The sequence below is a fragment of the Dysidea avara genome, chromosome 6, assembly GCF_963678975.1.
Source record: "Dysidea avara chromosome 6, odDysAvar1.4, whole genome shotgun sequence".
NCBI classification, from domain to species: domain Eukaryota; kingdom Metazoa; phylum Porifera; class Demospongiae; order Dictyoceratida; family Dysideidae; genus Dysidea; species Dysidea avara.
Window position 1 is genome coordinate 36,224,321 of NC_089277.1, and position 25,122 is coordinate 36,249,442.

Genomic DNA, 25,122 nt, shown 5'->3' on the forward strand with positions numbered 1-25,122 from the left:
TATTTGCGGTTTACGCACCGAATAATACGTCACATGACTGTACAAACATGCCAGCAGCATTGATAATCAGCCTGCTACTTTGTGCCTTCGCTACGAGGACAATTCTGGCCCAGGCGACATGCAAGCCAGTGAACGGTGCAAATAAATATTGCGCGTGCAGCTTGGTTGATGGTGACGGCACAGCCGCCGGTGTGGTAGACCTATCCCTGTATGGAAATAGGGATCGCTCGTACAGGTAAGAACTTAGCTACACTACATGTATACTGTACGGTGTGGTACGGTGTGGGCTAGTAAAAAGTGACTCCACCCATTGTAAGTAATGTGTAGCGTGATTGCATGCCCCTCCCACATTATTGTTGCACTCCACGCTTCAGCTACTAGCGATAACCAGTAGATACCCAGCTATTTGTAGTTGTTCATCCAATATTCTGTAGCACGTTTAGCTTTGTACTTTCCGTGTTAAGGACAAATCTACTGCAGCCTTCCAGAGTGCTAAAACGCAAGAATGTTTGGAATGCCCTGCTATTCGCAGCACGCAGCGTATAACCACAGTATGCCGGAACTTGTATCAGAGATGCCAACCTCTGAACAATTTTAGGAGTGAGACCTCAAACACTACCAGCAATGTGGATCAGACTCAAGCTTGAGTGCAGTTCCAGAATTTTTGGTAGTGAAGACCAAAAAAAAAAAAGGTCACTACATGCTCAAAGTACAAAAATAAGCACAGGTCTGTCCAATTTTAAACACAGGGCTAATTATGAAGCAGATTAGTCATGAGAACTAAGCTGAAAGAGTGAGAAACAGAGTTAGGCGTGAGAGCGTGACATTACTAGCCAAAGAATGAGACTCACCCCTAATGCATGAGAGTTGGCATATCTGTTGTATAGGCCAGTATCACTTTTAGGAGGATTCCACACAAGTTTTCATTTTTTAGTCATAAAAGAGACAGTAGAGACTGCATAACTGCTTAGTCACTGAGGTTCCCCATTCACGTATCATAACCTTGTGTATAGGTTATTGTCACAAATCCATGTATTCTTATGCTCAGTATTTTTTAGAGACCTGAGGAATGGTAGAACAAAACTATGTCTTATGCAGCTCTTGTCAGTGATCAAATGAAGTACATACCTGGTCTTCAAGAATAAAATACAAAAATCCTGAAAATGTTTATAACTAATTAGCTATTGTCATAATTCAGCTATATCCATACATACTGACTAGTAATGATTTCTGTGACTGGAATTAGTTATGCTAAACGTGTGACACCTACGACAAAATAATTATTTTATCAGGGGCGGTGGAGCAGGCCAAAGAGTGAGGGGGCCAGGCCAGCTGTAAGTTGAAGACCAAAAAAAAAGGTCACAGCCTGCTGACAATAGCTGCTCTCCATCAATTACATCTCCTTATTTATAACTACACATACATAGCTAAGTAATTTACTACTCTGCTTCTCTGAATACTGTGACTGCTCTAATAGAGTATCCAGATCCTGACTGTTCTATTAGAGTATCTCGGTCTTTTCTTGCAAACAGTGTCCCAAAAAAGTGGGGGGGGGGGGGGCATGGCCCCCCGTCTCCACCGCCTATGTATTTTATCATGGATATCTAATCAGTTTAGTATTAGCTAACAAAATTTAGTAGGAGCTGATATGAAAATGGGCTCCTAAAATGTATGTGGTGGAGTCAGAAATATTTCTAGGTGTTACATATGTAGGTGATGTTCCTGGTGTCCACTAGTATCCTATCTGTCAAAATGAAACTCATCAGCTGCTGTAAAACTTTCGTACACATTGTAAAGGGTATTCACAATGACACAGGATGACCAACCAAATCTGGAAATTACCGAGCAAATTTAGTTTTGCTAGGACATACGACCACACAATACCAAATGCTTATTTCTGGCACTGAATGAGTGACCTGGTTTGCACGTTACTGGACAAACCCAATTTTCAGCTCAACATGGTTACACATTGACAGTCTTTGCATGAACCACAAAGCCTAAGTTAGAGACCAGCCATAATCTTTCCTTTTGTCTTCGATCACAAATCAATCTCTTGATGTTGCTAATATGTGGCTCAGTAACTTCAACATAATGAAAACTAGAGTATATACCTTTTGGCTTTTTGTGATTGAAGGCAATGACCACTGATAGGCTTGATCCTTTTGTGCTTAGAGCAGTGCTCAAGGTCAAGCCTGTTATGCTCAAAATTATGATTATGCTCAAATGTATCTGACCTACTGCTGTATTAGAGTATGTCAATCTTACGTCTGCAAAGTAACAACATCATACTGTTTTTTAAATATGAAATGCTGTAATAATGTGTAGCGTGTTTACGTTTTGTTGTCTTTTTAGTACATGTATTGTGTGCATTTTAATTTAAAATTGCTGGCATTCTAACCAAAATTATGCCGGCATAATCAGTACTTTTATGGTGTGTGAAGTTTGCGTATGTATACAATGTATACTTACTACAGCTTGCATACATGCACATATACATGTACCACAAAGCCACCTAACTTCAAAGGCAATTTTCAAGGTACATATCTTATAACCCTGGCTGTCCATGGTACATTTAAGTTAACACATTTTACATGTGTTATGGCCTTGGGTTTGGGAGCAGTCTGCTAGTTTCTGTTTATAAAAAGTCAAGCCGAAATCTATTGTGTGGGTTCATGCTCATGTGATGAAAGCCATGCTTCTGATTCTGCATCCTACGGCACTGAGACGAAAGGAATTTGTCACCCTTGCCATCTTGTAAGTTGAGAAACATTGGTTTAAGGTGAGTAGCATTTCCACAAGCAGTTCACCACACTGAATACCAACCATGCCCACTTTTTGGATTACCACTCTACAGCAAGCCTCATCCCTCTAGACGTTTAGTAAGTGTTGTAAATAGTCTGTAAACAATGCAGTAGCTTGTACAGTTGCTTCATTGAACTTTCCATGATACCTGTAGGTCTTGACCATGATACCTGTAGGTCTTGACCATGATACCTGTAGGTCTTGACCATGATACCTGTAGGTCTTGACCATGATACCTGTATGTGTTGACCATGATACCTCTAAGTGTTGACCATGATACCTGTAGGTGTTGACCATGATACATGTAGGTCTTGACCATTAATGTTAACAAATGTAGTCACATTGTTAGTTGCTGCTGATCCATAATCGAATTTTACTAGTTAGTCTCTATAATATATCCAGTGGTTGTTCTTGTATTGGCTTGGGTGATTAGCCACCCACCGTGAGCTACAGTACTAGCCTGCAATTGGCATGGTACACATGTCAGTTGTATCATGTGCCCTCGTGATTTTTCTGATATGTAGTAACCCATGCCTTCAGGTTTGCGGCCCTCGGGCATGGGTATACATATCAAGCAAATCATTTGGGCCCATGATACAACTGTTACATATAAAAGACTACTGTAACAGTACATTATGATTAAATGTCTCTACTGACAGGTTCAAGAGTACATCTGCCGATCGTGACTACTATTACAATCCATGTTACCCACTAGTTCTTCCTGATGCTAGCGACTGTAAAGATGGAACTGCAGCAGTAAGTTACATGCACTTTGCTCTTTTGTTTTGCATTTTTGTAAAAAGGAATCCATGAACATTATCTCATGTGGTTTAGATTTGTATTGTTTTGGCTTGACCTTTACGTTAGACAAAGTGTGGTAATGTGTAATGTAGGCTTGCTTTCTGTTACTGTGACTTGTTATCATGGCATATAATAGTGTCTGTAAACTGTCTAGTAATGTGGCTGGTCAGGCTGGGAAACAGACCAAAATCAATTTTGTAGTTAAAAAAAAATAGTCATGCTTCAGCGCTATTGTTATCTTGTTCTTTTTTAACTCTACAATTATTTGACATTAGCTAGACTAAGATTCTTTTGTAAAGGTGCTTTTTTGCTGCATATAATATTTCTGTGATGGTTTTAATGGCAGCGTTTTAACAGGCACCCTGCATTTTGGGGGGCCTAGTATAGAGAACTATTGTAGTACATGACAAAAAGGACTTTCTTGGAAAAGTTTTAGTAAAATAGTGTTAAAGTAGGGCTGAAGGTATGCTGCATATTCTCAAACACTTATTAAGGGTTTTGGTTCTCAGATAATAAAATTGGTACAGAATACATCACATGACGTAGCTTATGTGATAAATCTGTCATCATGAAATGACACCATGAAGACTGTAGAGTTAGGAGCACTATATACATTGTGTGTATCATTTACTATTTCTTGAAAAAGTTGTATAAACTGCTGAAGGCCCACACAGGTATAACTACAAGTAGCTAGTATTTATGAATAGTTGATTGTTAGTACTCTAGACAGTACATGAACGATAAATATCCTTGTTTGTTCCAGTCCTACAATATTGATGTTTTCAAAACCTAATTTGTGGTCTTCTGGTCAGGCTGCCCCACCTGACCACAACCAAAAGGCAGCACAAAAGTAAAACAAAAGTATTCATTTAAATATAAAGTAGGGATCCATACAATTGGCTGCGTATGATAATGTAGGGATTCCCACATAGCTACGTATGTTGACCATCATATTTCTAGGGATGTCAAGAAGATCGACAAAATGGGGCAAATACAAATTACAAGATTGGCAACTTTGATGCTGTCCAGTACTCAGTTGATGCTGATACTAATAATGTGATTCTGGTATATACTGGTGGAAATGATGGAAGGTAATACAGGGTGTGTACGTATGTGTGTGTGTGCGTGTGTGTGTGTGTGCGTGTGCGTGTGTGCGTGTGTATGCGTACAAGAACAGATATGTATATACATAAAATACACATGTGTTTATGTAGTAGAGAATCATTGTTAATCTTTACCATTAAAATTATTACAATGAATCTCACTGTGTTCATACCCTGGTAACTAATAGTCATACGTAAGTACATACTTTGAATGTACACGTATGTAGCTTAAATTTTATAGTTGAACCTTTTCAATTACGTTATATGTGTATAAGTAGGACTGTTTAATTTTTGAACGTGTATTGGTATGAAATTAACATTATTGTATTTTATACTTTACTGATTGTAGGGAGATGAAAATTACTCTCAAATGTAATCCAACTGTCAGTGATCCAAATTTTGCAGCATTGGGTGAACCAAATAAACCGAAAACCTATGTATGTTTCCTATGTACGTTGTATATATTATTTTCTATTGTTGACTTGGTAAATGGTTTTTTTATTTAATGCTACACAGTTACATGTTATAGGCCATCACAAATTAAGTTTATGATTCATGGATGCGGCCGAGTCAACAGTTTCACTTTTCCAAAATAAATAAAAATCTATCATGCGGTGAACTCAACTTGCTAGATGAATCACACTTTACAGTTTTTATAAATGGTGTAGTGTTGTTTGGAAACGAGACATGGTCATCGTTAATAGCAGATAGCATTCCTGTAAAGTTTCGCCGGAATTTCTCTAGGAAGAAAGAGTGAAGAAAATAATTTCAACCGGAACGAAAAGATTATTGACGTTCACTAAGTATTTCAAGTCAATAGTTTGTTGCAATAAAAAGTGATCTATTGTCAGAATGGGCAAAGTTGATTTGTGTGGAAGACCCTTTTTTGCGACTTTTTTTTTTGACCTGCTGGGTCACTCTTGAGGGTAAAAAATCCGTAAAACATAAGATTTATTTGGTATGACCTTACTCTCAAGAAAAAAAAAAGTGATGAAAATTACACACACATATTATATGATCCAATAGGCAGCAACTTGTTATATGTAAAACACAAGTCCAGTATGTTAACTACAAGTGCCATGTGTCATTATAATGTTTGCTACTATGTAGGACAATCTACATGCCTGTCTCTAGTCTAGCTGTCTTGAGCCCAACACACAATACTTACATACTTGATATGATGGGCTTTAACTATAAGTTAATAATGTTTATCTTTTTGTACGTATTTGCTACGTAGCATGTTGTATTACTTGTGACTGCATCATTTTTGATGCAAACATTTATATCTAAACAGATACACTTAATTTATGCCTGATATTCTTTTGTTTATGTATATTTCACTTTTGATTGTTGACAAAATCAAGAACATGTGTGTTTGTTTTTACCTATCAACTAGGAGTTTACACTGGAGGGAGTGTGTGCCTGTCCTGGTGCTTGTAAAAGTAGTGTCAGTATCCACAAGTCTAGTAATGATCCTGGAGTTGTTGGGATAATACTATTGTGTCTGTGAGTTGTTAATGCTATAATCAAACTACATGGATACCACATATAAAGACAAGTCAGCTAAATGGTGTATCCTCTCATTATTATTTTTGTGTTATAAGAAACCAAATTGTATTACCAAAATCATTTAAGAGTCTGTGGTCAGGTGAACTTCATGACCTCATTAATAAAACCACCTCTGACCACGTCAAGGAGACATAGCTAAGGTGTACTAGACAATATTGATTATAGTGACCTGCAGTTCCCAAACACAGAGTACAGGGGTGTATGACATCGTGACCTTAGTAACAAAATTACAGCAGCACAAATCTTTTTGCTGTAATACAAACATGTGCTTATAAGAAACACATGTCTGTGGCTATACAGGAGTACACCTGGCCATGTACTGTATGTTTAAGACTTTTGCACTATACATGTGCACTGTAACAATCCATGGTGTTATTCATTGTAGAGGACTAGCAGCATTTGTGACCTACTTTATAGTAGGAGCAGTGTTCTTGAGGGTGAAACATCAGAAGAGTGGAACTGATCTTATTATAAACAAAGAATTCTGGAAGGATTTCCCATTCCTAATCAAGGTACATGTACATGCACTCTGTATGAAAATACACGTAAAGTATGTATGCGACCCGTTGACAGCTTGTTTGCATAAGCCTATAATTTACATGTTTGCAATGTAATGATATTAAGAAATGCATCCTGATAACTAATTGAATGCACATCAAGACACACGATAGTGTGTCATGCAGCCAAGTACAGCCAGTGTGGGCGCGCGACAGACAAGTGTGTATTTACAGGAACCAAGACAATGCCGTTTTCACACATCCATAGCTTGATAATGGTTTAGACGGAAATTAACCACTTTTGCTGTGGAAACTCCCTCAGGGTAGGGCACCTCCCATTTCAAATATGAGCTGAATCCGCCAGGCCATCACTGAGATATGCGCCTTCTTAGTTCTTCGTATTTTTCTTCATCTTCTTTTCGCACCACTTAGAAACATTGCTATAACTTGCGCATGCTTTAGTTGATGTTCTTCAAATTTGGAGGACTGTAAGAACATAATTTAGCATGTTTACAGTCCAAATTTGGTACAGTTTGGATACAGAACAAGGGAGTTATATACGATTTTCGAAAACTTTGATAGCGATTTTTTGTCACGGCCACAGGGTAAACTGTTTGAAGAAATGATTTGAAAATTGGTCTGTACATGGAGTAACCATCATAGTGCAAACCTTTTGTGGTTTGAAAGAAATTGCACTAACAGTCATGGAATTATAACAAAAATGCCAACCATATGTAAAATGCGCATGATCAAGTTTTGTTAATAAAAAAGTAATACTTGCCACACCTACCAGGCAAGCTAGTTAACAGAATCAGCTGAAATCAAGTAGAGAGGTTTTTAGAGTGATCTTTCAGTGGTTTACGAGGAATCAGATTAAAATCCGCTGAGCTACACTATGAAAGTGAACTATGTGTAACAAGTGTGCAATTGAGATACTCTAATAGTGCAGTCACCCTAATAGAACATTCAGTTGCATAATAAGTCACTCTATTAGAACGTTCAGCTACAATCAAGTCACTATGTAGAGAGTTCAGCTAACAACATAGGGAGTTCAAGTCACCTGTCAACTAGTATCAAAAACAAATAACCCTGTAGAGAGTTCAGTTACAAACAAGTCACCCTATAGAGGGTTCAACTACACTCTGAAGACAGTTCAGCAGCAAACAAATCACTCTGTAGAAAGATCAGCTATGTTTCAAGTCACTCCGTAAAGAGCTCAATAGAGATCAGCTAGAAACAATTCACCCTGTAGAGATCAGCTGGAAACAAGCCACCCATAGAGAGATCAGCTAGAAACAAGTCACCCTATACAGAATTCAGCTACATTTCGTAGAGTGTTTCAGCTAGAAGTAAGCAACCCTGTGGAGAGTTCAGCTACAAATAGTGTTCCACCGATAATCGGATCGGTATCGTATCGGAGCCGATATTGGGCTTTTCGTATCGATCGGTATCGGTTATTCAGGTATTCCGATACCGATTAATAGCCACTCGCGCCAATCGTCATAACCATAACTATCATCATAAATCCTATGCTAGCAAAACGTGAGGTATAACAAGTTGGAAATAGTGTTGAGTATTATTCTAGCATAAAAAGTGCAGGAATTGCTTTGCTAAACATCAAGCAACTGCTACTTACTATGTTTGCATGAAAAAGATCGAAATACTCTAATAGAACAGTCACTGCACAATAATATATTCTACTAGAACAGTCACACATAGCCAGCTTGAGATGATTGTAAATTGTATAGCAATTATCGGTATCGGTATCTGTATCGGTGAAAATTTGCTTCTAGGTATCGGTATCGGATCGGTAGTTATTTTTCTGTATCGGTGGAACCCTAGCTACAAACAAACTCTTTCAGTAGAAAAATCAGCTAGAAGCACGTTATCCTGCAAAGAGTTCCAATCCATTTGAAGTCATCCTGTAGAGAGATCAAAAATCACCTTGTAAAGAGATAAGAATCACCCTGTTGAGAGATCACTCAAAACAAGTAACCTTGTAAAGAGACAAAGCTACGTACATTTCAAATCATCCTGTAGAGAGATCAGCTTGAAACAAATCACCCTGCATGTAGAGAGATCTGGTAGAAACAAGTCACCTTGTAGAGAAATCGGCTAGAAACAATTCACCCTGTACAGATCAACTAGAAACAAACCACCCTGTAGGGAGATCAGTTCAACACAAATCACTTCGTAGAGAGATCTGGTAGAAACAAGTCACAAATTAGCTAGAAACAATTCACCCTGTAGAGGTCAGCTAGAAACAAATCCCCCTGTAGAGAGATCAGTTAGGCAAGTTACCCTGTTGCCTGCAAAGAGCTCAACTATTTTTCAAGTCACCCTGTAGAGAGCTCAGTGGAAGCAAGCAGCCCTGTAGAGACCTCAGTGGAAACAATTAAGCAGCCCTGTAGAGACCTCAGTGGAAACAAGCAGCCCTGTAGAGAGCGCAGTGGAAACAAATCACCCTGTAGAGAGATCTGCCAGAAACAAATCACCCTGTAGAGAAATCAGCTGGATCAAGTCACCAGTAGGGTATTCAATCACATTTCAAGTCACCCTGTAGAGAGTGTAGCTAGAAACAAGTCACCCTGTAGAGAGATCAGCTAGAAACAAGTCACCCTGTAGAGAGTTCAGCTGGAAACAAATCACCCTGTAGAAAGATCAGCTAGAAACAATTCACCCTGTAGAGATCAGCTAGAACCAAATTACCCTGTTGAGAGATCAACTAGAAACAAGTCACCCTGTAGAGAGATCAGCTGGAAACAGGAGAGAATTCAGCTACGTTTCGTAGAGTGTTTCAGCTAGAAATAAGCCACCATGTGGTGGGTTCAACTACAAACCATTCACCATGTAGTCAAAGAGTACAGTTACATTATGAGGCTCCCTTTAGAACTACATACACATTTCCCTGTCGAGTATTCAGCTGTAAACAGTTTAATAACTTATTTTTATGATCAATCAACACAATTAAAAATAATTTCCTAAAGTACATGTAGCTAAATAAATCTTCTTCATAATAATCTTCTCTCTAGATCTGTCGTAAAGAAAAAGACAAGTTAAAAGAAATACCTAAAGCTGGCCATGGCTGGCTTTAGGTATGAAAAAGAAGTGATATCTAATCAAAAACAGCCAAGCTGTAAAAAAAGGGTGTGACTTCCAAAGGAGCCAAGGTGAAAAAAGATGTGAAATCAAAGGTGGCAGCCAAGAAATGGCTGTGATGGTAGATTAATGGCAAAAATTTTAATAACGACAATTCAGGTGAATTTGGTGCCGAATCCTATTGGGAGGAGGCAACACAAATTCACCTGAATTGTCGTTATTAAATTTTTTGCCATTAACCTACCATTACAGCCATTTCATGGCCGTCACCTTTGATTTCACATCTTTTTTCACCCTGGCTTCTTTGGAGGCCGCACCCTTTTTTACTGCTTGGCTGTTTTTGATTAGATTTAATATACATGCCATTAATGGTGAAATGCTGCTGAATTACCGTTGATTTTAGCACTAACTTAATAGCTCTCTTTTAAAATTGTAGATAATATTGTCATGTTAATCACAGAAAGAATACATGTACTGGTAAATTTTAGAAGGTTACCGATTCCAATAACCATGGCCACTATCATAGTTCATGGTATGTATGTACCATATAGTGGGGTGTTTTCCAAAGGTATAGTTCATGAAATTTTTTTATTTCCTTTTTAACATTTACAGCTCAATCAAAATGGCACTATTTGAGTATTGTAGCTGCATAACTAAAGAAGTGAAATTTTCTTTGGATGGTGGCAATCCATGAAAAATTTTCTCCTTGAAAAAATCCTACTCTACGGTATAATAATGCAAGTCAAGAAGACTCAGGGCCGCCCATGGGGGGGGGTGGAGCAACTGGGGCATTTTTCCCCAGGCCCCAGCCTGAAAGGGGCCCCAGGAGGCCCGCTTGAATACCTGTTTAAAAGATCGATATACTCTAATAGAGCAGTCAGATCTAGATACTCTAATAGAGCAGTCACAGTATTCTTCAGAGGAGCAGTGTAGCAAGCTTTAAACAAGGAGATATGGTTGGTAGCTATATATTGTCATTGTCAGCATGTATTGACCTTTTTTTTTTGGTCTTTGACTTACAGCTTGGGTGAAGTCGTGATTCAGAATGGAAACCTCCTTGCCCCTGGGCCCCTTAAACTAGTTTGATTATAAGTCATCTGATATGCGTACAACTTGATGTTCCTGTTTAGTTAATGTGTTTTGTGCACATTATACAATAACACATTGTAATTGTAATGTTCCAACAGTGAATCCACTCAATGAAATACTGATTTCAGTGGAAACCTGCATAGCTACAAGCAACAAACACATATGTGACCAGACCTGCAAGAATTCCACATGTTAGTGCATTTTTCGAATTCCAGTACATTTTCTTTATCCAGATAGCCAAGGAATGGCCAACCAAAGTTTCAGCTCTAGAAGCCAAGAATTACAGTACTACAAAGTGGTAACAACAGAAAGATTGTATTGTACAGCGGCAATATGGAAAATAAACTACAGGTCTTTGATTAACAGCCATAATGTACAAATGCAGTCCTCTACAGATATGCAATTTATATCACCATGTTCTCCATGAACAGGTGAACACATTGCTGTGTGAGTTTTGTCTTCCAGATCCTTCTTGTGAGCAGGGCAAAGGCAAAAATGTGATGAAAAAATGTCGAAGAACTGCTTGTCCAATGCAAGGTAGACTAACGCTCATATCTTTCATCTCCTTGGGAGTAATGACATGAGACAAACATTTTCAAACTCCTCTTGCTTTGGGGAACATAATTCTACCAAGGTTTTTGCCGTTAGCAATTTCCTTCATGGCTTAATGTTTTAAAATGTTTTGTAAGTATTTTACCTGTTTTATACGTTCAGCTGTAAAATTAGGCTTGCACTAACATGTGGGATTCTCGCAGATCCAGTCACATATACACACACACATACAATAATTAAAGGGTACAAAACTGTGCTACTCAATTAAATCAACATTATCATAATACAGTTTCCTGAATGACAATAAGTTGGTTTTGTGGTGGTAATGTGTTCCATATAACAGTTCCTCTGTAAAAAGAAACTTTGCTTTCCAAAATTGTTATTTACTCCAGGAACAAAGAGTGTTGATGTTACGACCGAGATATCTTTTTTTTTTAAAGACATGTATACTATATGTTACACCTCCACAGTATATGGTATTGTTTTCTTCTACAGGATGGTGTGATGTTCACGTTCTCACCATTGTGCAAGTTGGTGAACAAAGAAGGATCATACAGTAGCTTTAAGTGAATTACACACACATTCATATGACCATACTTATATTATGTACGTATATAGTTGCCAAGATTTTTATTTTGTTGCATATAAAACTATATTTAATCATGTATATAATAATAATTATTATTATTATTATTGTGAAAGACTTACAGTTATTCAATAGACCTAGCTAGTGTATATGCGATCATTTTGTTGGAATTGGCTGTTTATGTGTATGAGTGCATTTTTAGATACGTAAGTTTTGTATCTCCTACCTGTTAGTTATATTTCCATCTGATTGTTGACTTGAGCCATGACGTGTCTAGTATCTACTAAAGTATCGTGGCTTTTAAGGGGATTAAATCTTGCATCTGGTGTTGTAAAGCAATAATAAATAAATAAAGATGTATCAGTTTTGTTGTCAATAAAAGAATGTACTCTGCTTTCAGAAAATCTTGGTGTCTTTGTTCACCTTTCAGTCTAAACTATAACATTTTGTTTTGGCTCTCTAGCACAATAGCTGATTATTGTTGATGCGCGGTTTCGAAGTGGGTGTGACTCCTAGCCTATTAGTTATGTCACATGATACATGTTGTGGAATGTGGATAAATCCTTGGTTTAATCATTAACCACTATCAAGACCATATATGGATAGGGGCTGAAACCAGCTGTCATGTGCAGCGCGTGACTTTACGCCAAGGGCGTGGCTAAAACGTTTAAAATTGATCACCATTTACTCGGGAAACAGAGATGTACTTAGCACAAGCTGTTGTGTTACTTTTAGTGGTGGTGACAGCAACTGCCCAGACGACATGTGACGCTGTGGATGGAGATCACTCGCTATGTGCGTGCGACATGAGCGATGGGAGTGGCACAGTTGATCTGTCATCTTATGGGAAGAATGATAACTCTTACAAGTACCTGTGTAGCTATACCTATACACATACTGTATTCATGCAGAGCTAATCATGTGATCCAAATGTCACACATTTCAGTTAAAAATCTTTTTTATAGGCTAATACTTTTATTGTTGGCTATCAGTTACTAAGATTTAAAAGAACATAGCTATAGAATATAATGAGCTATGTAGAATATCTTATCCTAAAATCTATGCATATAATCACTCACTAGCTACGTATACAGTAGTCTCGCGGCGTCCGACCCTAAAAAGTGGGTCTGGTGAAACTGTGTACAAAAAGTTTGAGTTCTGGAATGTTTATTGGATGACGTTTTACGTGTTACGTAAGTGCACTGTTTACGTCACGACATCCATTCAACCAGATCCGCTTACAGCATCACCAAACTAATAGCGCTACTTTATTTATTCAACATTAATACGAACCCGACAGAATTGTATGGTTGTTTTCTCAATGAGTTTAAGCGGCAGAGTCACCGGATGTAATTAACCCTAAGCCGCGAATCTTTTGAAATGTACACATTACATAATCAACTTGAAATGGAGCGATCTGATTGGAGCTTCCAACATTCCAGCAGCGCCAAACTTTTTGTACACAGTTTCACCAGACCCACTTTTAAGGTCGGGCGCCGCGAGACTACGTATACAGTAGCTATGTTAGGCGCAATCTGTGAATTTGCGCAGTTTATAAATTGCGCTGCGCATTTTGTGAATTCATAAAATGCGCAACAATTTATAAATTGTTGCGCAGTTTGCGCAGTTTGTGAACTACCGTAAGAGCTGCGCATTTTATGAACTGGGTACCGCCGTTGCGTTCTTGGCCGATTCAAGTACGTATCACAGGGAGGAATGACAGGCTTTTCATTTTACCCACTTTTACTAGCTGAAGGGACATGGATAAACTGAACTGAAGACGCATTCTACCCGACTATCTCTCCCTCCAAGGTTCCTTTGCGTACTCTGCAGCTGGCCTGGATAAGGTGCACTGTCTTTCTCTCTCAGTGTTGCGCTGCGTATACAACAGTAGGCTAAGCCATTCGTTTTGATCAGCTGATATTGATGGGCACAGTCCAGCCTGCATGTTTACTTCTCCGGCCTAGCAATTGTCCAGCACATGCAAGCACTGCACAAGTAATGAAATGAATATCAGCACATAAGGTTTGGTACATTGTAACTCAAGTCCAACATCATATCTTTAATGTCCAGCCTTAAATGGTACACGTAGTTAGTTTCACTCTCACATTATCCCATGCATCCAGATGTAACACAACACGTGGTTAGCCGACATAATGTCATCTCTGTGATACAGTTATTAGTGCAAACATATAATCAGGTATGCTGTGCTACACATATAGCTAGGTATGCTCCAATACATGAGTTACAAAGGTACAGCTCCATTTGATGAACAGCAAGACCCAGAAAAGTTGTATCCATTTTCATCTTGCCTGGCTATAACCACATGTCTTCCTAAACACCGTTCATGGTACCCCCATGAGCAACTATTGCACCTGACCTATGGAATCCATACATTAATTTGTATGCATAACTAGACCTCACCATGTCAGTTGTATCATCATCCAAACTAATCATTCCACAAGATTGACAATAGTCATCCAATGATTCTAAATAAACAAACATTATAATTCATGTGACGCATCATAACTCATCGGTGCAATACAACAGACGATGAAAAGAAATTTGCTGGTTCACAAAGAAATCCAACTATTCATCAAGAAGGTTATTTAAGCTAATATAGATACATTTTACCACAACATGAACAAACACGTACATGTTTACTTAATGGTACAAATGACACAATGTGATGATGCATATCGAACTGATTGCTGAAGCAATTAATAGGTGCATAATTATAATAATTTTTGAGGGAAGCCATTACATGGTGCTAGCTACCACAAATCAACATCTTCCGTTGTCAGCAAAGATACATAAAGGAGGACTCAAGTAGGTCCATGGTGTTCTCATTATACGTACTGCAGTATGCCAAATTAAGGTACCAAGCAACGTTGAACAGTGAAGACATCAAGCCTGTAGCAGGGGGTCTATTCCAGATAGTTGTAAAGCTGAGTACCGTGTGCAAAATACACACATGGTCTTACTAGGGGGTCTGGAGGCATGCCCCTACAGATTCCTTCTGAGATCACTTACTGACTGCTCTATTAGAACAAATGACTGTTCTATTAGAATGTTGTAATCTTTTTGCAAACTAATATATCAGAAAATTGATAGGTGGGCTCCATAAATTGATAGGTCGATGGGGACTACAAAGGTTTGATCTCTTGCAAAAATATCAGCTAAAATCCAGCCTGACTTGCCCTTCACAACTTGGCATTATTACAAACTTGGGAACCGGACTACTTGTTCAGTACAGAATATTGGTATCACCCATCTCCACAATGTATGACTAGTGGCTATAAATTTTAGTGATGCTTGAGAATATGATAGCATACATAATTCACTATACTTCCATATCTCTCCAAGTATTTTCTTGTAGTCTACATGTCCATTTTCAGTTGAATACACACGCTCTACTATGTCATAAAATTTTTCAACTGTTGCAAATAACTGATGGTCATTCTCATTTTGTAATTACAAAATTTTGTGAAGGGCAGGCACAAAGTTTCTTACCTTTTGTTTGTTCCAACTTCAGCTCTGGGTAGTTTAACAAAACAAACTTCTTTGTTGTAGTAATGAAAGGCAGGGCTAATTAGAGCATAACTTCTTTCCACTCCATTCAAAACGGTCTGATATCAAACATGATCTTCTGCACCTTCTCCTCTGTTACTGTTTTGTTTTGCTTTTTGGAGGTGTGATTGGGACCAAGATATTTTCCTCTACAGAACCTTTCGAATAGCCGGCTCTCTGTGACCCTCTTTTGACGTATCTCACAAACTCATAGTGAAATTCGCACCTCGCATACACTGCCACGAGGAAATCTTGTGATCCAACACTTGGAATGACAGAAGGTCGGCAACCGATACAACAGGCTGTACGTGTCGCATCTCGCCTTGCCATATGGCAGCGCGACACCTGCGCAATTTATGAATTGTTGTGCATTTTATGAATTCACAAAATGCGCAGCGCAATTTATGAATTCACAAAATGCGCAGCGCAATTTATAAACTGCGCAAATTCACAGATTGCACCCAACAGCTAGTTATTCGTGCCCGGCATTGGGCCATTGGCGACACCATCTATGGCGACACCGCGTACCAGTGACTGGAGTCCATGCACCATTCGGCTATAGCCGAATAGCCAAATGGTGCATGGACTCCAGTCACTGGTACGCGGTGTCGCCACAGATGGTGTCACCAATGGCCCAATGCCGGGCGCGAATAACTAGCTACTGTATACGTAGCTAGTGAGTGATTATATGCATAGATTTTAGGATAAGATATTCTACATAGCTCATTATATTCTATAGCTATGTTCTTTTAAATCTTAGTAACTGATAGCTAATAACAATAAAAGTATTAGCCTATAAAAAAGATTTTTAACTGAAATTCGAGCTAGCTGAAATTATTCAAGTTCCCCAACTGTGGGAACAGGCCAAGTCAATAGCGGGATGTTGTAAATTACATCTGTGATGACTTGGTCTTGATCTTCATCACTGCAGAACAAAGCAATAAATAAGAAAGTTTACATCCGCTAATCCAAGAGTTTCCCACAAAATAAGATTAAAAATCTGAGCAGTTGGACAAGCGAAGTAGTATAGTATCACAAGTGCTCACAAAGGGATGGAGAGTAGAGGGGTGGGGGGTGGGAAAAGATAGACTTCAAAATGTAGGCAGACCACGATTGGAGTCCAGACACGAGATTACAGGACCGTGCTGGCTCTTTAGTGGGCTGATATGTAGCAAAGTCAACAAAAAATGTCTGGCCAACACTAACAGGCTGTCCGCCATTCGAGCTCTCCACACCATCCAGAAAAGACGTCTGTTAAAACCAGCCTTAAGTAGTTTGAGTAGTACTGAGGGTCAAAACTAGTAGTACGATAGTGTAGCTATCCACCGGTGGTGTTCATTTGATTTTGCCTGATGTGCCATTTGGATTGGTTTTGTAAAATCTGGTCACATATTCTACCTAATCTAGCTATGTTTGCTGCAATATACACTGGCTTCTGTCATGCTTGCAATTGTTTACTGAAACTATTTTTTATTGAGTGTATTGATAACAGGCTTGTGAATCAAGGGGGTGTGAACCAATCTCCATTAGTCCCAATCATGTGCTTACTAGTTCAAATAGAGAAATTTATAAAGTCAATTTTGAGGTATGCAGAAATGGAGATTGATGTGGGAAAAATCACATGGCTAATTCGGTCCTCACCCTTTGGTTTCTAATTTGATATTTTAATGATTTAGTTTTTACTGGATATTACTGTCGATGCAAAAATTTCTGTAATCTTTGCAACATGACCTAAAAGCAAATAATATACCTATGTTGCAAAGAATCTGAAATTCAAATGTAGACCTGCATCAAATATGGCAGCATAATACAAAGCATAATAGGTTGGAGTAGTATGCTAGTGTAATGCTAGCATATTAGGTGGATACTTCGAACTATTAATCTTATTGATACATCCTAATAAAGCAGTCAGTGGAAACTGAACATTGCTAGATTGATACTCTCTAATAGAGCAGTCAATTTTGTAGTGAAATAGTCTAATAGAGCATTCACTGATCAAAAAATTCCAAAGTAATTTTAAAAAATGTTGCTAGAGCACAATGCAAGCATAATTGGAACACTGAAGAACATAATAAGTGAAAGAAATTCCTAAAAGCATTTTTGGCAAAATTTTGAGCATATTTGATTCGGGCTTATTCACATACCACTTGCCTTGGGATAACTTTGGATGACAAACTCCAGAGTATTTTACTAGTTTGCATTAAGCTCTCTATCATGGTAATCACAAATGTAATTCTGTAATGTAACCGGATACAGTTACCAATGCACTACATCCATGCATTCATTTACAATGTAAGATTTGGCATTGTAGTGCGTGCTACATTCAAACACATTATTGTTGGTGGTGCTTCATGTACTGGAATTTACAGTGTTTGATTATGTAATTTAATGTCTTGTTCACATGTGGGTATATTTATTACACAACAACAATGTTATTGCTCAGATTTAAGGCATCATATGATAGTCGTGACTACTACTACAACCTTTGCTACCCTCTTGTTATCAGTGATTATGATGATTGCAACGATGGCACTGCTGCTGTAAGTATGTAACGAAGGCACAATGAGTTTATAATTTTATATCAGCCCTACAAAAACAGGGCATGTGGGCACACTACAGGTCTTACGCATCTCAGTATTGTAATGGGATGTTTGCATTCTGTAACTTGTATATATTGTATAGCCGATTAAATGTTTAACAAGGGCTGAAAATTGCATTACCATGGTGTAATGGCATGAAATTAAAGTTATGAATCATGAAAAGCGAATACGTAGGCAAATTTATTAGCTATTTTTGCAAGCCTGGTCATATATCAAGATCCAGTTTTTTTTGTAAAATATGTTTGAGGCTACATTTCCAGTAACTATAGACATTTGATTATTAACAGTTTTCCACTTGTAGACACATACTGTCATTAAAACTTTGATGTAAACATCAACAACTTTAAATTTTGACAGCCTTAATGGAATTCATATATGTGACTAGATCTCGGAAAACTGGTCTTATTGCCCATGTCAGCAGATTCACTTTTTCACTTAGAACACAAAGCTACATAATAAACTATCAAATTTCACAATCAGACTCAGATTGGTCTGCTTTTGCTGGCTGCTTTCCCCCAAGCCCAGTGGTGATCCGTAAGTGTGGTGTGGGACCTTAATGGAGCTATGGTCAGCCTAGGGATGGCTGTGTGTGGCTATACAGCTCCGTGGTATCGACTAAAGACCTGTGTTGTGAATTTCCTTTTATTTAAACCAGTTGTGAGACCTGAATGGCCCATAACTTGGCCTAATTCATCTCTATACGTTCCTCTTCAATTTTTTGAACAGCCTCTGGCCTTCCTTCCGGGCCCCAACCTTCCACCCCATTTGTAGCTGATGCAGCCAACCTCGGTTCAAAAACTATCTAAAATGTAACTGCTAGTTACTTTTACAGTGGATGTTCTGGAAGGTAAGGAATTGGTGTAAAACATGTGAAAATTTGGTACACATAGCTTCAACCATTGGCAAGCTGCAACACACTAAATACTTAAAACCGGCATTTCTCGATTCTTTAAAATAGGCAGTAAGCCCAGACCCAGACTGGGTCACATATTCAGTGCAAGTAGGAACCTAAAAGTACTGCAAGACACTTATGAGCTATTCCTAGTGCAAACGAAAAGAATTTTATCATAGAATGATTATGGCAGTGTGATAGTGTTGGACAGACAAGAAAAGGAAGTGTTAATCTCATAATTGTTGTTGCCAACCTATTCAAATAGAAGAATTCCAGATAGGTACAGAGCCTGATGATAATTACTAATATAGATATGTAATAGTGTGAAGGTTGAAACTGAAGCGGCTTGAGTATACCTGAACATGTTAAATGACCAGTTCATTTATGATATTGTGTTTAGTCATGTGTTGCTTATTTGCAGTGCTGTCAATTTGACAACCAAGCAAACCCTCCTGGATCTCACAAAATTGCTTCATTTGACACTGTAGCATTTTCAGTTGATGATTCAGGAAATGTTGTGTTGGCCTACACTGGAGGAACTGATGGCAGGTTAGTAGCATGTACTGTACACGGTGTATTTAAAAATTGAAGAGATATGAGTGATGGTACAGTATTCCAACATAGCTGTGTTCAGTGCCAAAGTAGGGATTCAATTTTCCCACATAGCTTATACCATGTTTATATGCTACATTTTCACTAGTAGCCACATTCCACAATTGATTTTGAAAATAAGGGCATGAACATCCTTTTTTGAGCATGATTAAGCAAAATAATTATGCTGTACCAAACATACATAGCATTAATTCACACGATTAAGATACTCCAATAGAGCATTTGGTGATAGTGCAATTAGTTGTCACTTCTACTACCTAAACATGTTGGTAAATTATTAAGGTACAAACCTTATAGAAATCTGTTTAAAGTTTCATTTAAACTATTGTATCAAACAGTATATGTGACCCAGTCTGAGAAAACCGATCTTATCACCCATGTCAGCAGATTCGATTTTTCACCCAGGACACGAAGCTACATGAATAAACTATCTAATTCCACAATAAAAATCAGCTAGACTTGAGTGGTCTGGTTTTGCTGGCTGCTTTTCCCAAGCCCAGTGGCGATCCGTACGTGTGGTGTGGGGCCTTAATGGAGCTGTGGTCAGCCTGGGGATGACTGTATGTGGCTGTACAGCTCTGTGGTGTTGAATAAGTACCTCTGCTGTGAATTTCCTTTCATTTTAGCCAATTTTGAGACCTCAGTGGCCCAAAACCTGGGCCTAATTCATCCCTATGCCTTTCTTTTCAATTTTTGAATACCATCTTGCCCACCTTCCAGGGCCCCCACCTCCCACCCATTTTGCAGCTCTCCTGATACAGTCAGCCTCGGTTTTAAAACTATCTAAAATGGTGGGAAACTTAGTTGTCGGCTACTTACACAGTGGATGCTCTGGAAGGTAAGGAATTGGTGTAAAACGTGTGAAAATTTGGTACACATAGCTTCAACCATTGGCGAGCTACAACACACTAAATACTTAAAACCGGCATTTCTTGATACTTTTAAATAGGCGATAAGCCCGGTTTTCCCAGACTGGGTCATATATATGGTAGTATGTTCAGTAGGGTTCCCCCTAAAATGATGGGTGCTGCCAGAAATGCTGCACTTAAGAACCATCAAGGAAATATCGTACAAAATGAAAATCACCTTTAGGGAATAGCCTTACTCCATTTAACAGCATTAAAATTAAGAAAATACTTACAAACTGTTGGATATTGAAATTTTTAAAAATTACAACAACTCAATGACATATTTTGGTCTGACAGGCTGCCTGACCACGTGCACAGTGGTAAGGCTAGAGGCCAAACCAACAGACTCACTGGTAGGATATGTCTTCTGTCATTCTGATGACTGTCTGCCTTCTGCGCATTGCCATTCCTTTTATCTTCAATTAAATATTTGTCTTCTGTGTCAGGATACCATTCCAATGCATCAATTTTCTGAATTGAATCTGTCGACATTCCCTTGATGAAGTGTATTTAGATGCCACAAAACTATTTGAGGTGCTTAATGGACTTTAGTATCCCTGGTAGTATTGGGTAGCAGCTTAGCTGGGCTCATAAACATGCATTGGGCCACACCCCTTTAAACGAATAGAACACGGCACCATACCACTAATAATCAGTGCTGACGCTATGCCCCCTCAGTGATCTAGCAGCACAGAAATCAAGTCGTTGTATCACTCGCCTGAGTAGCGAGATCGAGATATTCAGAATACAGCAGTCACAGTGTCACATGTATTTTATAGCCATGCTCCTCGCTATGCTCTAACAAAAGTTAATAGACAAGTGCAATATATTAAAAAAATAGTTTTAAAAGTGAGGTAGGGTCTTAGTGATAAAAGTAGTGAATGAAATGATGGTAGCTGTGAGGGAAATACCCTACTTGGCATTGTAGCAATGTAAGAAAATTTTAACAACTAATGACTGATAGTGGCCGTTTTGTAAGGATGTACAGCTTCCTGCCACAGAATTAGGCACTTAGGAAATTAATGTCAGAGTGACAAGCCAAGAAATCTTGATGATTATTTCATAATGATTAAATAAGGGTGCTGGTTTAGATGGCACCTGCCACACATGTGATAATTACCACAATGCAACTGTCAGTACAATTGATACGTAGACCCCGCCATATTTACTTACTGTACAGACAATATGTGACTGAATTTGACAAAACAAGGCTTCGACGCACAAAGCTTTGTTAGGAGATATGGCGACTTTAAGGAATCATTGTGTAATAACTTCCCAGTGCCTACAGCTGTGCAAACAAAATTTGCACCAATTGTTCATCTGTTCACTAGCTATCACTGAGTGGGTGTATACATTTCTGATACCCAAAATTTGCCCTGTTTTGAGCAGCTTTTTTTCGAGCGGGTAATAATATCAGAGGTGGAAGTAATAGGGTGGGAGGGTGGGGGTGGACGGTGGTCTTAATATATGGGTATAAAATGAAGTAAGAAGGCGATTGGAATCCAGAGGCCAAGTTTGGGCTCTCCATGGCCCTCCATGGCCCTCAAATTACTCCAAATTGACTGAGAACACTATTGGCGAGCTCTCTGTGAAGTCCCAGCTCACTAAACACCATTATCACAAAGCCATGGCCATTTAATGGTGCCAATCTCACACTCGTGGCTTTGACAGGGTCGGAAGAAAGCTGCTACAGAAACCAGACTTGTCAGTGCTGAAGGAAGTACAGTGTGAAATATGATAGTGTATTAGACCAGCAATCCATTTCTGGTAAAATCGTAAGTTTGATTTTGTGTGTGTGGAAGCCTTGTTATGTGAAATCCGGTCACATATGAACAGTATACTGTGCTTTAAGGTAATTGCAAGTACAGTAAGTGTAGTTTTGTTATTTAGTTGGGTTGAGAAACTATAGCTAACGACATACTCATACCATGCATTTTCATCAACATTAATTAATGGATGTGAAGATAAGATTGTCCATAGGTAGCACATGATTGCATGGAAGAAAACTGGTTCACTAGTTGGTTTAGTTTCAGATTATTGGTCTGGTTGGGGCCTGGCAAACTGGACCGTATCCTTTGGCCCTGTTCATAGTTAATTATAATTAAAATTCCCAAGGGATGGAGATTATTCTATCATTTAGTTTTTGGCAAGCATGCTGAAATCCATCCAGACTTTATAATGTGAAAATTTAAGACCTCCAAATTTCATTGTTCCACTTCTGTGAATTTGTTTGCTTCAAAAATTACTTATTATACATTATTATACAGTATCAACAATGGTGGTCAAAAAATGGCTGCAATACTATTATAATGTCAGTATTGCAGCCATTTCTTAGCTGAAAGCTTTGATATCACATTTTTTTCATACTACTAGAAGGTAGCACTTTTTCACAGCTGGGCTATTTTTGATTAGGTGCAACAATAAAATGCTACAAGCAAAATTCAATTTTATGTTGTGTGAATGTATTGATGCATGATGTAAAGGATTTTATCCATATTTTGTCTATATAGAGAAATGAAAGTGACACTAATGTGTGACAGCAGTGGGGGTACACCAGAGTTCACTGCTCTAGGAGAGCCTAACACACAATTGACTTATGTGAGTTGATGCATATGAGTTTGTGATTATGACAGAAGGAAAGATAATTATAGGCAGTTTCGTATTAATATATTATCTATATCATTATTAGTATGATCAAATTATAAACTGCTTGCTGGAAAACCAATAGGATTTTAGCTTTCAAGACAGGTACTCCAACAAGGTGACCAGAAACTGCATCAGCAGTTAGTGTTTATTAATAGTGACCCAGTCTGGGAAAAGGAGTCTTATTGCCTATTCAAAAGTATCGGTTTTAAGTATTTAGTGTGTTGTAGCTCACCAATAGTTGAAGCTATGTGTACCAAATTTTTACATGTTTTACACCAATTCCTTACCTTCCACAGCATCCACTGTGTAAGTAGCCAACAGCTACGTTTTCTGCCATTTTAGATAGTTTTTGAAGCACAGTTGACTGTACCAGGCGAGCTCCAAAAGGGGAGGGAGGTGGGGGCCTGGAAGGAGGGCAAGAGGCTGTTAAAAAATTGAAAAGGAAGGAGTAGGGTTAAATTAGGCCAAGTTATGGGCCATTCAGGTCTCAAAAATGGCTAAAATGAAAGGAAATTTAGTCTTTATTCAACTCCACGGAGCTGTATATACAGCCACACACAGCCATCCCCAGGCTGACCAGAGCTCCATTAAGACCCCACACCACATGTACAGAACACCACTGGGCTTGGGAAAAGCAGCCAGCAAAAGCAAAGCACTCAAATCTAGCTGATTTTGGTAGTGAAATTAGATAGTTTATTTATGTAGCTTTGTGTTCTTGGTGAAAAAATCGAATCTGCAGACATGGGCGATAAGACCGGTTTTCCCTGACCGGGTCACAATTATTCCAATGTAATGTATGCATGCCTAATCACAGGTAAAACAATTTGTTGTTGAACGAATGACTGTTGAATGTGCTATTTGCTGAATGTAGAGTAAATCAGTGTTTCCTGAAGTTACAGTAAATTGAATTAGTCTCAGTGTAGAACTTGTGATTGTAACACTCAGCAAAAAATTTAGCATGTGGAAACCCAATTGTCACTGTCTTTTCCCAATAACTCTGAAAAGATTGGATTTCGCTGTGTAGTACTACTAGTAATAAATGGTTGTTCCGCATTAGTGACTTGGCTAGAATTGTTAACAATGGGCAAATACCCTCCAATTGCTGCTTTAAAGATTCTAATTTATTATCATTCATGCAATTAAGCCAAACTCTCACATTTGGTCACACTCCCCTTTCTACGACTCCATAACGCTGTTCTGTGCTTGTTACAACTCTTTCCTAAGATTAAACTGTAGCCAATTATGCTTTAAAAATGGTCAATTATGCTTCTGAGCAGTGTTCAAAAAGCCAGCCTATTATGGTCCAAATTATGCTTTCAAAACAACCCACATTATGCCCAAGAGCTGACAGTTTTATTAGAGTATATCAGTATTAGTTTTCATGACTGCTGTATTAGAGTAAGTGACTGCTCTATTAGAGTATTTTAATCTTTTTACTGCAAAGTGTGTATTATGCCAAGCAACAATAATAATAACATTGGCTACACAGGGTTGGAGGAGGGAAAATTGAGCTGGTCAGGCCATTATATATGTTGAAATTGTTACTATACACATGGTGTTGCCAATGAGAGAGGAGTTGCTGCACAGTGCGCAAAGCACATTCTGCGAAATGCAAAGCAGGGGGGGTCTGGGGGCATGCCTCCACAGGAAATGTTGTGAAAATTAGTTACTCAGATATGCAATTTTACTGATATTGCTGCTAACTAGCTATATAAATATGCCCAAGCCTATCTATTGTTCTTCAGACTTTCTAAACTATGTATAATAGGTAGGTAATTGTAGACCTGACATACAGG

At 38.4% G+C, this 25,122-nt stretch overlaps 2 protein-coding genes and 1 long non-coding RNA gene across 3 annotated transcripts in view; 2 read left to right on the top strand and 1 right to left on the bottom strand.

Moving 5' to 3' along the window:
* Positions 1 to 2: 2 nt before the first annotated feature.
* LOC136258755 (uncharacterized) lies at positions 3 to 12,359 on the top strand. The gene is made up of 7 exons (XM_066052108.1): positions 3 to 235; positions 3,462 to 3,558; positions 4,564 to 4,694; positions 5,056 to 5,143; positions 6,103 to 6,212; positions 6,661 to 6,787; positions 12,008 to 12,359. Exons 1-7 carry the CDS (start codon positions 48 to 50, stop codon positions 12,080 to 12,082), a joined length of 816 nt encoding a protein of 271 aa, XP_065908180.1. The 5' UTR covers positions 3 to 47; the 3' UTR covers positions 12,083 to 12,359.
* A 348-nt stretch (positions 12,360 to 12,707) lies between these two features.
* LOC136257886 (uncharacterized) overlaps positions 12,708 to 25,122 on the top strand; it is a 32,581-nt gene continuing 20,166 nt past the window's right edge. The window contains exons 1-4 of the mRNA XM_066051209.1: positions 12,708 to 12,966; positions 18,112 to 18,208; positions 19,582 to 19,709; positions 23,191 to 23,278. Coding sequence (XP_065907281.1) covers positions 12,800 to 12,966; positions 18,112 to 18,208; positions 19,582 to 19,709; positions 23,191 to 23,278 — 480 coding nt within the window. The 5' untranslated portion in view covers positions 12,708 to 12,799. The remainder of the gene's footprint in view (positions 12,967 to 18,111; positions 18,209 to 19,581; positions 19,710 to 23,190; positions 23,279 to 25,122) is intronic.
* On the bottom strand, positions 14,331 to 16,019 carry LOC136258799 (uncharacterized). The gene is made up of 3 exons (XR_010703008.1): positions 15,612 to 16,019; positions 14,523 to 14,587; positions 14,331 to 14,478 (listed from the first exon to the last, which is right to left on the bottom strand). It is a non-coding gene; the product is annotated as an uncharacterized lncRNA (long non-coding RNA).

What these genes read in the sequence shown, in the direction of transcription:
- LOC136258755 (XM_066052108.1), top strand. Translation starts at nt 48, where the DNA reads ATGCCAGCAGCATTGATAATCAGCCTGCTACTTTGTGCCTTCGCTACG. An exon ending in CAAATAAACCGAAAACCTAT is followed by an intron (nt 5,144 to 6,102) that starts GTATGTTTCCTA and finishes CCTATCAACTAG; the next exon opens with GAGTTTACACTGGAGGGAGT. An exon ending in ATTTCCCATTCCTAATCAAG is followed by an intron (nt 6,788 to 12,007) that starts GTACATGTACAT and finishes TTTCTTCTACAG; the next exon opens with GATGGTGTGATGTTCACGTT.